At 36.1% G+C, this 14,228-nt stretch overlaps 1 protein-coding gene across 1 annotated transcript in view; it reads left to right on the top strand.

Moving 5' to 3' along the window:
* FBXL4 (F-box and leucine rich repeat protein 4) overlaps positions 1 to 14,228 on the top strand; it is an 86,970-nt gene that overhangs the window by 28,567 nt on the left and 44,175 nt on the right. Inside the window, exons 5-6 of the mRNA XM_034670871.1 lie at positions 6,040 to 6,284; positions 13,334 to 13,547. Coding sequence (XP_034526762.1) covers positions 6,040 to 6,284; positions 13,334 to 13,547 — 459 coding nt within the window. The remainder of the gene's footprint in view (positions 1 to 6,039; positions 6,285 to 13,333; positions 13,548 to 14,228) is intronic.

The raw sequence follows: 14,228 nt of genomic DNA, 5'->3' as shown, positions 1-14,228 counted from the left end.
AATATTCCAGAGCTCAGGCGGTCGAAATTGAAAGTAACTAATGTTCATCTCTAGGTGAAGCAGAACATCAGAGAGACTTTCAGGTTTCTGGTTGGAATGACTAGGTGGATGGACATGCCATTAATCATAAAACAGTGGGTGAAGGTAGGAGGGACATACTGACTTTGAAGTGCCTGTGATTTATCAAAGCATCTCAACTGGTTGAGGACAGTAGACAGTATTTCAGTTTGAAATGCAGGAGGAAGGTCTGAGTTTATATTTGAGTGAGTCTACTTAAAAGAGGTGAGGGGCACCATGGTAGATAGAATGAACTGGTGAATGTCTGTAGAGTATGAATCAAGGGCCAAGAGCAGAATCCTGGGAATACTAACATCTAGGAGTCCCATAGAGGAAGACCCGTCAGAAAAGGCGCTTGAGGTGAGGATGAGAGAGTCTTCAAAGCAATGGGAAGCTAAAGAGACATGGAAAACATAGAAAGGACACAGTCAGCCACATTGCTGCAGGGAGCTAGATTACAAGTGCCCACAGGCAGTTTGGTTGCTGGCAAATCTTTGATAATCCTTTACGATTATCAGTTTAGTGGAGCCATGAACATAAGGCGAAGAATGGGAACACCTTGCAGTATTTGGTTAAGGCATGAAGGAGGGTGAGAGAAGCAGAGACAAAAACCATTTACTTTGAGTATAAGCAGGAAAATATTTCTGTTAACATACTCTATTTGTGGGCTGTAACATGGAGAAGACTGTCCACCAGTAATGAATACTATTTTGTCATCTTGCCTAACACTTCGCCTCTTTGTGTGGCCCTCAAAAAAGGCATATCAAAATGAGGGAGAGCATGAATTATAGGAATTATCTGTTCTAACTTCTGAAAGGAGAAAAGACAAGTGAATGGGGGAGGAAGCAGCAGAGTAGGAAGGTTTCTGTCTGTGATGCAGGTTGGGAGAGATTTCAGCATGTTTCTATGCTGAAGGGAAGGGGGCGGCAGAGAGGGAAGGCTTCCACTACAGGTAAGGGGTTTGATCAGTACCAGAGAGGGTGGGGAAGAAACCAGGAGACAGAATCCGTAGTCTGAGGACGTTAGCCAGCCCTGAGGAAACCGAGCACCATGCAGAGAGAGCACCACGCATAGAGAGAGAACACTGAATGATCTCTCGGTGACTAAAAAGAGAAACAAAAAATTTTAAAAAGTTACCCAAATTATTTTAAGATAATCCAAATTATTTAAAGTGGAAAAAAACCAACAACCCATTTTTAAATATATCAAGTGACAGTGTTTCCATAGTTGTAAATAATTGTATTGTGAGTAGAGCGGGTTTTGAGGGCAGATATATCAACTCTGTTTTGGGAGTCCTCCCCACCATCACATCGCTACATTCACTGTAGTATCGAATGGTACTTCATGCCAGGCTTCCCTCATATAAAAACACATTGTAATAGACACTGGATATGTAATGATTAATGGGTATAGTCTTGTAGCCTGAAACAAGTCATCTCTTATTTAATCAAAATTCAAAAGTGCTTTTTCACATGTCAATGTCATGGTCTCAGTGACTTTTTGCTATTCTTTTTCTATTTCGATATTTGCTTAAAATGTAATACTAAGTATCATAGAATGTTTTCACACAAAATGCACATCTTTTAACATTGGTGTCTTTTGTTTGGAACAATGCCAGAAATTGCTGGGTGTTATTTAAATTACAAATCATCTGGAAAAAGTGAATTATTGATCCTCTGATACAAGGATATATTTATTTTTTAATGCCTCTTGCACTAACTGCTTAAAAATTCTCCTGATATAACTTTTAATATTGTAGTTAAAGCAACAGATTTTTAATTCATTCTACGAATAGTTAAGGTCCTACTGTTGTCAAGCCCAGATGGCTTTCATAGGTTCTTTCAAACATTTAAGAAACAGATAAATCCTATATTATTTAAACTCTTCCATGGCATAAAGAAAAAGGAAAGTTTTCAATATTTTTATGAAGCCAGTGTAACATTGTAGCCCATAAAAAGACTACAGACCAAAATTACTTATGCAAACAAATACAATAGTGTAAATAGAATTATTTTAAAATATAATACAACAAAATCATTCAGGACATATTCCTGGAATTCGAGGGTGTCTTGGTATTAGAGAATTGTTTTTGGTATTAAAGAATTATAATACCATAGTACTAGGTCAAAAGGAGAAAAATCCTATCTCATCTTAGTAGATAAATAAAATTGGTTGACAAATGGCAGCTGGATAGATATCCACATTTGTTATCCATCTCCGTTAAAAAATTATATACCTTGTTAAGCTTCTTGTTAGTAATTATCTACTACCAAATATTATTAACTAAAAGCTAACATCATATTCAGTTATCAAACACTAGAAATTCATTGTCCAATGTGGTAACCACTAGTCACAAGTACTATTGAGCACTTGAAATATGGCTTGTCTGAACTGAGATGTGCTGAAAGTATCAAATACAGGATTTCAGACTTCATACAAAAATAAAATAAAATATCTCAGTAATTTTATATTGATTACATGTTGAAATCATTTTTAATATAAAGTATATTAAAATTAATATCACTGTTCTTTTACCTTTATTTTTAACTTCATTAAGGAATAATTAAAAACTACAATTGTATATATTTAAAGTGTACAGCAGATTATTTCATTTACATATACATTGTAGAATGATTACCAAGATCGAGATAAGTGACACATATATCACCTCGTATCGCTAACTCTTATTTTTTTTATGTTTGTGTTGAAAATGCTGAAGATCTACTCTCAGCAACTTTCAAGTATACAATACAGTATTATAAACTACAGTCTTTTGACTTTTTAAAAAATGTATTTACTTTAAAAATTATATATGTTCATCACATTTGTGGCTCACATTTAAATTAAAGCCAGGAACAAGACAGCAGCGTTACTTAACATTGTTCTAGAAGCATTAGTCAATGCTGGAAATATGAGACGGAAAAAGCGTAATTTTTGGAAAGGAGACTATAAAATCATCATCATTTGCAGACGGTATGATTATGTACTAGAATTCTTAGGAGAATAGACTAAAATTATTAGGAACAATAAGTAAGTTGGCAGGTCACAAAGTTAATAGACAAAAAATCAATAGCTTTAGGAACTCTAAGAACATGAAAGATCATTAAACGATAAATCGTACCATGCCCTTGCCTAAGAAGACACAATAAAGTAAAGGTGTCAGTTTTCCTTAATCTGTGTATGCAGTGAAGTCCCAGTTAAAATACAGAATTTTTTATTGTTTTTTAATTGAAAAGTTTACCTGAAAAAACATGAAAATAGGAAAATTCTGGAAAAGAAGAGTGATGGAGGGGGCACTAGTCCCACTAGATAATAAAGCATATTCTGAAGCTATGGGAATTATATTTGTGGGTCAACAATGAAGATAGATTCTCATTTGCAACCAAACAGTCCAGTTCATTCCAGTGCATAAACTCTAAAAAAATTAGAACAAAACTCATTTGACTCAGAGGTCAATTGATATGAGAGAAATAATGGATAAATAAATGGAACAGAATAGAGTCCAGAAACAGACCAACAGAAAAGAAACATTGACAACTCCCTTGTTGCATTTCTGTAGTTAAAAAACGAACAGCAATTAAAAAAACAACAGTGCCATACTGTTTTTATTTTTGTTTCTTCTTTTTCTGCTTTCAGAATGATGAAATTTATTGATACCAGTCCTGTCTACGACATAAGTGAATAGGTACTTAAAAAAAAAAGGATTTATTTATTTATTTGAGAGAGAGAGTGTGTGTGTTTGAGGGGAAGGGCAGAGGGAAAGAATCTCAAGCAGACTCCCTGCTGAGCATGGAGCCTGATGCAGGGCTCCATCCCACAACCCATGAGATCATGACCTAAGCCAAAGCCAAGAGCGGGTCGCCCTAACAACTGGGCCACCCAGGTGCCCCAGAATGGGTACTTTTTTACACCGTTTGTAGTAAATCGATGTAAATACTCTGAAGGACAATTTTGTGCTTATGTCAAAACTTAAAAGCATGAAATTTACCCTAAGGTATACTTGCAAAGTTTGCCAAGATATACATACATACACACACACACACACACACACACACACACACACACACACGATGTTGCAGTATGAAAACAAGAACTACCTCAGTGAGAAATCAGTTGAATAGTATGCCACATTTATAAAAAGGAATGGGGTGTGTTTCTATGTGCAGATAAAGAGGTATCTGTAAGATACATCATTAAATGAGAAAAGCAAGGTATAGAACAGTGTATATAGTATCATTCTTTTATTTATTAATTTTAAAGATTTATTTATTTATTTATTAGAGAGAGCCAGCCAGCGAGAGAGGGAACACAAGCAGGGGGAGTGGGAGAGGAAGAAGCAGGCTCCTAGCGGAGGAGCCTGATGTGGGGCTCGATCCCGGAACGCCAGGACCACGCCCTGAGCGCCACCCAGGCGCCCCTAGTATCATTCTTTTAGTGCAAATCCAAAATGGGATTTCGTACATATTTATTGGAAGAGATCAGAAAAATATAAAGGCTTACCAGTGGGGAGAGGGTTCATTAGATTTGATGATAGAAGCTTCTCATTTTTTGCCTTTCTTCAGTGTTTGGGTTTTCTAATGTTTTACCCCAATTTTCTTTTGTTGTTTATATAATATTTTACATATCAGCAATTTACATGTTATCAGGGTGATGAGATTTTAGACTAATTTTTTATTTCTTTATAGGTCCCTGTTTTTTATATCACACACCTTTAATATTTTTAAAGTCCAGTTCAGTCTTAAAGAGCAAAAACACCCCAAGCCTTACTGAGCACAATCTGTGTATTAGTCAGCAATGCTCATATTTTATGTATCCTTTAAGATTATTTTAAATATCATGTTGTTGTCACTATTTTGTAATTGTTTGGTCTAAAACAGCGAAATTCTTACCTGAAATGAATATTGGGTTTACGTAGTCAAGTAAATTGAAGAACACCATTTATGCTACAGGGCATATTTGCAAAACAGAAAGTGTAGCTAGACAAATACACTGCATTAAGCAAGAAACTCAATATTCTCTCTCATCTAAAGATTTTTACCATTTAGCAAATATTTGATCTTTTTTTTCTTTGTTTCTTGGTCCAGAACAGGCTATTTAGCAGTAGTTCTAGAAAAATTAGTTTAGAAGCCCCAAACTGCTCACTGTCAAGAAAAAAGCAAATCTTGGATTAGTTCAAGGAAACTATTTTAATTAGAGATAAAAATCTTTTGGATTCCTCCTCTTTAATCCTTTTTGTATCTGTTTGCTACATCATCACTGCCAGCAGGCCCCTGTTTTCTCTGTCCTCCGGGAATTCTGTAGCGGCTGCTTGGCTGGTTTCCCTCCCTGCCTACCGGCCTCCAGCAGTGTCCCCTGCCACAAGCTTTCCCAACCCAGCTCTGACTATGGCATTCGGCAGTGTAAATCCCTTCAAGACTCCTTACTGCTTTGGGAATAAACTCAAGCTCCTCTGGGAGGCTCTGTGTAACCCAGTCCTCAACCACTAATTAGTCTTCACCTAGTTTGCCTCTCACCCTTTAAAGCTGAGCCTTCCTGGTACGAATCCACTCTCCTTTTGAGGTTAGGCCTCTATCTTCTGAGCAGCCTCCGCTCCTGTCTTTCGAAGCTATTAAAACATGTCATTGTACTTCCTCTGCAAAACTCTGACAATGGGAACTCTCATCTCTCACCATGTTTGAGGTGTAGCAGATGTTCGGTAAATGTTGAGTCTATGAAAAACTGTGTTATTCAACAGATTACCAAAATAGATGTTTGTCCTGTTAAAAAAATATGAGTAGTCAATATGTTCTGAATATATTTGAAACAATTTTGAAATGTAGTATATATTGTCTTATATAAGTATGGTTTCTTCTGACTCGGGTAATGCTGTGGAATCTTGGCGTCATCTGTGAATATATTGTTATGAGATACGTGATGCTGTTGTTCTTTCTAGGACCATACAATATACTTAAGTGACACTGTTTTTCAATGTGTCTGATGTAGCTCATTCAGCTGATTCTGAATCATCTTACACTACCAGACCTGTGCAGGTTAGCACAGACTTGCAAACTGCTGAACCAGCATTGCTGTGACCCTCTACAGTACACCCACCTCAATCTGCAACCGTACTGGGCAAAACTAAGTGACACCTCTCTGGAGTTTCTGCAGCCTCGCTGCACCCTCGTTCAGTGGCTGAATTTATCTTGGACTGGCAACAGGGGCTTCATCTCTGTGGCAGGATTTAGCAGGTTAGTGCCAAGCCTCGCTGCGCTCATTTTACCAGCAGGAAACGTTTGAAAGGATCTACGGTAGACTTTACAGAACTAAAAAACAAATCCATTTTGTGTATCATCATGTTCAGAATGCTTCTGCTTACCGAAACGAGTGAGTTTCACCATCCTTTTCAGCCAAACTTCACAATAATAGGAAGACTCTGCCCTTTACCTTCTATTTTGTAAATCCTGAGTAACTTTCAGCAGAGCTCCTTTTTTTCTTTCTCGTATTTTCAGCACAGATGATTAACACATTTTAAAAACTATTTCCAAATCAAAATCCACCTCTCTAATGTGATTTGTCAGAAATGGAAAACAATTTATTATAGAACATTTTTAATTAAATCTTAATTACATGTGCAATACATCACCCAAATTTAGAAGCTCATTTAAACTAATTATGTTGAAAATGCGATTGCATGCTAAGTAGGCGACCACACTTGCAGACCTGCCCAGGTGTTTCTGCTCCTTTCTATTTAAGCATTTCGGTTTCTTACTATTAAATGTCACCTGTTAAACATTTGAAAGCTTGCACAAGTGCATATTCATTTAGTAATGCCATAATAATTTTGCTTATGATACAAACAGGTGTTTTTCTCTTAACCTTGATGAGGGTTATTCTCATTGTACGTTACAGTATAATCCCATCATTTCATTAAGTTAAATAATGAAGGAGTAGAAACTTTGGGGAAATTACCTGTTATCTTTGATTAATGAATAATCTTCTATCCTGTTTTTAGAAGTTAAAAATGAACAACAGCTCTCCCTCAGTGGATACGTTCTTGAACAGTGGTTTATGAATTAGAAATTTGTATATTGAGCCTTGTTTTCCCTTGACTAGGCTATAAAAATAAAGATGCAGTTCCAGAAATAAATATTTGATGCTGTAAGATTCGGATGAAATAATAATGTTTGGGATAGTAACAGTGTGTTCAAAGTGCTAATATTGATAGTTTATGCAACAAAGTAAAAAGTAAACACAAGCAGTAATGGCTTGTAGCACATGTTGAAACCCTGGATGCCCTGAGTTCCTTTCTTTCCCACCAAAAATAGAGCCAGGGAAAGAAGTTCTTAGATAAAACATTACAGTATTGTGGGTCAGAGAGTATAAAGATTTTTTTTTTATAACATGCTTTGTATACAAAAATGTTTTCTATTATGTAAATTTGCTTAGGAGATATCTACGGTAAAAAAAAATAGGCATTTCTTTTTTGGCAGTATGATTTTGGTGAATTTTTATAGAATCCACATTTTAAAAATTGCTGGACATTTGACGGCTATCCAGTGAAACACAGCTGAATCCTTTCTACTTCCCTTTGCTCCCCAGCCCACCCCCACACTTCATTTGAAAATTTTCCGCCGTACTAATAGGACCACGAAGGACGGAAGCTAATGATGACTGTGGGTGTTTAGAGCATGCACTGTGGTTCATAAATCAAGACTAACTGGTGTCAGTAAAAATTATTTTACATTATAAGGATCTTTCAGATATTTTAATTCCTCTCAGAGCTCTTTCTTCAGTGTTTCCCACTACTAGGAATTTGTTTTCACCCTTTGTGTGTAAGAAATTATAGTGATGTAAAGAGATGTTTAACATAGTTCCTATGTCAGGCTATAGGAAAGATAAAGATATGAACATGTAAGCATCCTTCCTATATTTTTATTAATAAAATAGCAGGATGATAACTAATGAGTGTAGACTTTAAAGAAAACATTGATGGTGAACAGCTGATAGTTGCCAGCTTGTTTGGCAAAACGTTGCATATGACCATGATATATATAATGAGTAAAGTGGAACAGTAATAATTGAGTCACTGTTTTAAAACTCCCTTTGTTTAGCTTATCCTGGTGCATGAGCAGAGGCATAAGTTGTGAGAAGAAAGTTTAGACTACTTTTTAAATTTTAGACTCATAATGAATAAAGATCTTTTGCAAGATTAAAGCTCCAGTCTACTTTCTCACCAGCAATTTCTCTTCCATTTTCAATTCAGCCATGTTAGTTGCTGTGGGGCTGTTTGAAAAATCACAAAGGTACATACGTAAATTTAAGTTTTCCATATTTTACTTTAGTATTTCAGTCAGTGAAACTATAAGTCTTGATAGCATTCCTTTAAGCGTAGTCCTTGTTCCCATTAAGAAAATAAAAAAGTTTAAATACTGAAGAGAGAATTATTTTTTCTGGGTAGGAGATATTGGAGTTTTGCCTGCTGATTGCTGTTGGCCCCCTTGACTTGACTGCCGAATTGATAGTCATTATGGCTTGTAGGCAGCATTCCCAGAATAAACAATAAATATTCATGGCTTGATTATTAATGAATAATCTATGAATAAGTATGGTCTATTTATGCTCATTACTGTGAAGAAGACTTATTTATAATACTTTAAAGAAAAAAAGTACATTTTTAAAACTAGAGACCAGTGATGAGGAGTGGCTTTTGAGCAAGTCTTTGGGAAAAGTTTGATATTTATTTTTGTTGCTGAGAAACCTTTCCTCACAAGTTGGAACTGTTTAACTGGATTTCAAAGAACTTTTTAGGAATTTATGTTATTCAAAATAGTAGGAAAATAGGTCAAATTGGAATAACAAGAACTTCAAAGTTTTAATCAGTTATTAAAATCCTGTTCTATCTCCAGATTTGTGATTTGCAACTTCAGGTACTGCTCATGCATATCATTACTCATTAGAATCACATCTTTTATAATTCCACTTTTCTTTTATAATACAGTTCCCTAAAGTCTTCGATATTTCTCCCCCCCCCTCCGCCTGTTTGTGCTTTGAGGCTTAATCATATCACTCTCATGCTCAAAAAGCCTTAGGTTTATTTTTCCACTACTGTTTTTCTTCGGATAGTTGCCCAAATTAATCACCTTGATCCCCCCCTCAGTTATGTAGAGATGTTTACCCCTGACTCCTCTAATTGTTTCCTTCAGAAAGCATTCTAGATTCAAGAACTTCATTAGGTGTTTTGACACAGAGCTACAATTTTATGGGATAAAGACTTATTGCTTATTTATCTATTTGTTTATTCAATTGCCTACCTATGCTTTATACACTGTCTCTTTTAGAATGTCAATTCCCAGAGATTTGAGGCAATGTAAAGACATTCTTTTCCCTGCCAACAAGGAGTTTTGTTTTTCATGGCTTTATTTTGGATCAGATGTATTTAAAATGTTCCAAATTATAAAGAATTAAAGATTTATCTTAAATATGCTGTTTTATAAAACTCAGAGTCAGCTAACAAAATGTACCATTAGGAATCAAAAGGCATAGATATTTATGTCTAATTTTCCCCTTACCTTTATTCCCCCCTTACCGTTAAACATCAGGCAAGTTGTGAGGATTGATGCCTTTTATTTCAATGAGTAAACTCAGATTAAATCATTTATTCATATGATTTTATTATTTTAGAGTGCAAGTTACCGTGTAGTAAATTACTTCTTATGCACCTGGACAAATTAATTTGTCCAAAATCGTCCAAAATCACCTAAGGATAAGCCGTTTCCCTCTTTTTCCATAGCAAGAGACCTAGTTTGGGATTGTTCATCTGAACTTAGGTCTTCCCATAATACCCTCAATATCAAGAAATACTTTATGAGAATTTATATCATGGAATGAAGAGGCTGTAGAAAATAAAGAAGCTATAGTTGTCCTGTTAGGTGACCAGTGTCCCAATTGAGACGAATAACTAGATGATCAAGACAAAAACATGTATGTAATTATGCAGTGACGTAAAACTTACATGAGGAGCGTTGTAACAAGAGTTGTGTTGGGCTGATTAATTGAGTCTGCTGCTACTTCTGCCTTCTTGAACTGCAGAGGTCATGAGGAAGTAGGCAGTGTAGATCCTGTAAGTTTAGGAAGACACAGTATGGGGATATTAACGAAATAATCTGCTCAGAGTAAAAATATGCACTATAGAAAAAGAGAGAGAGGGAAAGTCAGAAAGGTAGTATAGGCATGATCGTTATTGTGCTTTCAAATTCTGTCTTTCATTAAATTAATTTGGGAAGTTTTCTAGTCTCTTAACAGCTGGCTTTCTGCTGATTGGCTTGACATCACTCTATAAATTCTTCAGAGGAGAAAAGTTCTATCATGAGGGTAAGGAGAAAAGAGATGTCAAAATATTTCAAGTCCAGTATGAGAAAAAATTATACAACAAAGTGCTTAGCCAAAAAATGAAGACCTTTAAGAGATAAGATGCCTAAAGATTTTAAGAGTTAATATACTCATTTAGCTTTTGTAATCTGCCAATACTTGTAGAAGTACCAAATCAAAATAGAATAGTCTTTAGTTCTTTGAAAGCCTACATCCATTTCTAGGTTGCTAGCTTACAAAAACACGAAGAGCTACCTATAACTACTATTTATACTCAAAAGTAGGTAAAGTGGTTAATTTCATCATATTTCTTGGGAACCGTTTAACCCTAGTAAGGGAAAAATACCCTGAGTCCATAGAACTTAGTCTGTTCCGGAGTAGAGGAAACTTAAATTCTTCAAGTGAATTTTCATAATTAGAAGACACACTCAGTAAACTCTCATCAAATGTTTTTTCTATGCCTGACATTGTGCTAAGTATTGGGTATGCCAAAAATCTGTTTCAGTTGCCAAAGGATTCGAGGAAGCTTATAAAACTCAATCTAAACAAATTAGTAAGAAGGAAATTGTAGTTAAGAGGGAAAAAAAATGTAGTGGTTGAGGAATAGATAGCCTGAGTTCAGTTCAGTGTAGAGAAGGTGTGTCATAATTTAGTATACATTGCCCACCTTTGAAATAGATCCAGAATCTGAATATTGAGCACCACATTCAATGCTACCACCTGGGTCCAGTGCACCATCTCTCTTTCCTCTGTCCTGACTGTCCCCCTGTTTTTACTCCTCTTCCCCTTCAGTGTATTCTCTACACAGAAACCAGAGTGATCCTGCTAAAACAGAAGGAGGTTGTGTCACTATTCTCAAAACCCTCTGATGATTGACAATGCCATCTCCCTCAAAGCCAAAGTATTTATGGAACACACACTATATGAACTGCCTCTTACCTCTCTGACCTGCTTCTCATCTCCCCCTCACTTCGTACCTCCTGCATCAGTCTCTCTATATTTCCTTATTCTATGTGGTATCCTGCCCTAGAGCCATTGTGCTTGCCCTTCCCTCAGCCTGGAATGTTCTTCCCCAGATACCTGCTTTGCTTACCCCCATACTTCCTTTGGGTTTTGACTCATCATCTCAGTGAGGCATCTCTGACCACCCTGTCTACCTTGATAACTTCCTGTTGCCCTTCCCTCCTTTTATTTCCTCCTTGACACTTTGCATTTTCTAATATACTATTTGTTTTACTTTTTTACTTGTTTATCGCCTGCCTCTCCTACCAAAATGTAAGTAAGCTCCATGAGAGCAAGGATTTTGTTTTGTCCATTGCTAACTCCCCAGTGCCTAGAGTAATGCCTGGATCGTAATAGGAGCTCAATACATATTCGTTGAATTAATGAATGAACATGCTTGATGCAAACCGCAGTTTAGCTAATTCAACTTAGCAAAGGTAACAGTAGTGAGACAGGTTGAAAGAAATCTGGGAGAAGGAGTAGTTTGAGGAGTGTCAGGGAATTTTAAGGAAGGGTGGGCAGTTGTGTGAAATGCCACGATAAGTCAAGTAATTAAAGCGCTGAAAAGAAAGGACATTGAATTTGGCATTTAAAAGGAAAGGGCAGATTTAGGGAGAGCAAAACACATATTGCAGTGGATTAAGAATAAATGGGTGTTCAGGTGTAAATAAGATGTGGGCAATAGTTATTTTCAACATTTAAAATAAATTTATAGCAATTGAATTTTTTATGGTTGTTTGAATGTGAGTTGGCCAAGATTCAATTTTTATTTTAATGTTTGTGGGGTGCTTTGACCTTTACCAACTGCTTTCACTTATTGTTTGATGTTCAAAGCCGTGAGGCAGTGTGGTGAGTGCTATTATGTAATTCTAGTCTGCCTTTTACAGCTGAGAAAGTGCTGAGACTGGGGTAAATGCCTTTTCCAAGGTCACATGCCAGGAAGTGGAACAGGGCAAAAAATTAATCTTTTGACTTAGAAGTCCAGTGTTACTTCCCTTATTTTCATAAGTGATTGATTTAGTTAATTTTACATTATATGTGTATTTGGAAGCTAATTAATCTATTCAGGAAAAAAGATGTAGCATAAATAAACTAACAGTATGTTACTGATGTGGCACTGTGATAGGCAAGAAAGTGTCAGGAGACGTGAACAGGGATGATTGGCGCACTTAAGGGTTCAATTTGCTTAGCTGATAAAGTTTTATGGGTTCCAATATTGCTAGACTCACATTTACTTTTATTATTTTCAGATGATGATTATGGACAGCACTGTCTCCCCGCCCACAGATATGTAACACAACTAAGGTGTTGTTACTACCACTCTGATAGAGGGTTTTGTGTCCGCCATGTTGAGTTATTTCTGTGTATTTTATGTGAAGCTACAATTGAATATCTTGTAATAATTTCAGCATCGGTCTAGTAAATAGTAACAGTTATAAGGAACATTACAATAGGACAGTTAAACCAGTTCAGATATTTCCTTAGTTGAGAGGAGGCGAGTCTGATTTGAGGTCATTTAATTAAAGCTTTCACCTTGTGTGCCACATTCAAAATAAATTATCCAGTGCTGTATGGATATTGTTTAGGGGGAAATATCTTCTAAGGGTTTTGTTATGTTTTTGGTTTTTTGGCTCTACCAACTCAGATGTGAATTTTAGATAGGAGAAAAACATTCTCTGCTTTCTTAATTTTTCACTTGGTGTTAGCTTACTTTATATATGATTTGAATATATCTTACTGTATCAGCTTGATTTATTTTAGCCTAACCATGCCTATTTTGGTAAGTAGTAAATGTGAGTTTAAGTGAAACAAGTTTTACATTTCCCCTAATAGAAATCCATTCTTCTGAGGATGTCTGTTAAGAGTTGAGATAATTCCAACGTATCTTTTAGTTTTACAAAATTCACATGGGACGTTGTTTTTACAGGTTTCTGAAGGTTTGTGGATCTGAATTAGTGCGCCTTGAATTATCTTGCAGCCACTTTCTTAATGAAACTTGCTTGGAGATTATTTCTGAGATGTGTCCAAATTTACAGGACTTGAATCTCTCATCCTGTGATAAACTATCACCTCAGGCTTTCAACCACATTGCCAAATTATGCAGTCTTAGACGACTTGTTCTTTATAGAACAAAAGTAGAGGTAAGAATAATCATCGTTTACATCTTTGCTAGTGTGATAGCCAACTGAATATTTAGTTGCCTGTAATTGCTCATGATAATGTGATTTCTGATTTTTAAATAGATTTTGATGCCACTTGACTGTTCTAAAATTAACAGAGCTGATTCAGTCATTTCAGAATTATTTAGTCTATTGTGTTGTTTTTATAATTACAGGAAAATGTTCTTCTCTGTGTTCTTAAAATTTTTGTATGTTGTTCATGTTTCCGGGTAAAGAAATAAGCAATGGGTTAAGGTGAGCTGAAATGCTGGCAGGGAATGAATTAGAGAAGAAGGTAGAATGATAGTGTGCAGGAGGGGGAGGAAGCAAAGTGGAATTTATCCAGGGCTAGACTTAGGAGTTAAAATTCAATACCATGGGGCGCCTAGGTGGCTCAGTTGGTTAAGCATCTGCCTTGGGCTCGGGTCATGATCCCAGTGTCCTGAGATCAAGCCCTGAGTCAGGCTTCCTGCTCAGCGGGGTGTCTGCTTTTCTCTACCCCTGCTGTTGTGCGCGCGCTCTCTCTCCCCCTCTCCTCTCTCTCCCTCTCAAATAAATAAATAAAATCTTAAAAATTTTTTTTCAATACCATAGTTCAGGAGTCTCATTAACAAAAAATGGAATCTTGTCATTTATATTGATCTCCTTGCTTTTTTCACTTAG

This window comes from Ailuropoda melanoleuca, chromosome 10 (assembly GCF_002007445.2).
Source record: "Ailuropoda melanoleuca isolate Jingjing chromosome 10, ASM200744v2, whole genome shotgun sequence".
NCBI lineage: Eukaryota > Metazoa > Chordata > Mammalia > Carnivora > Ursidae > Ailuropoda > Ailuropoda melanoleuca.
Note: the sequence above shows the minus strand (reverse complement) of the source record. Positions and strands in the feature narration are given on the sequence as shown.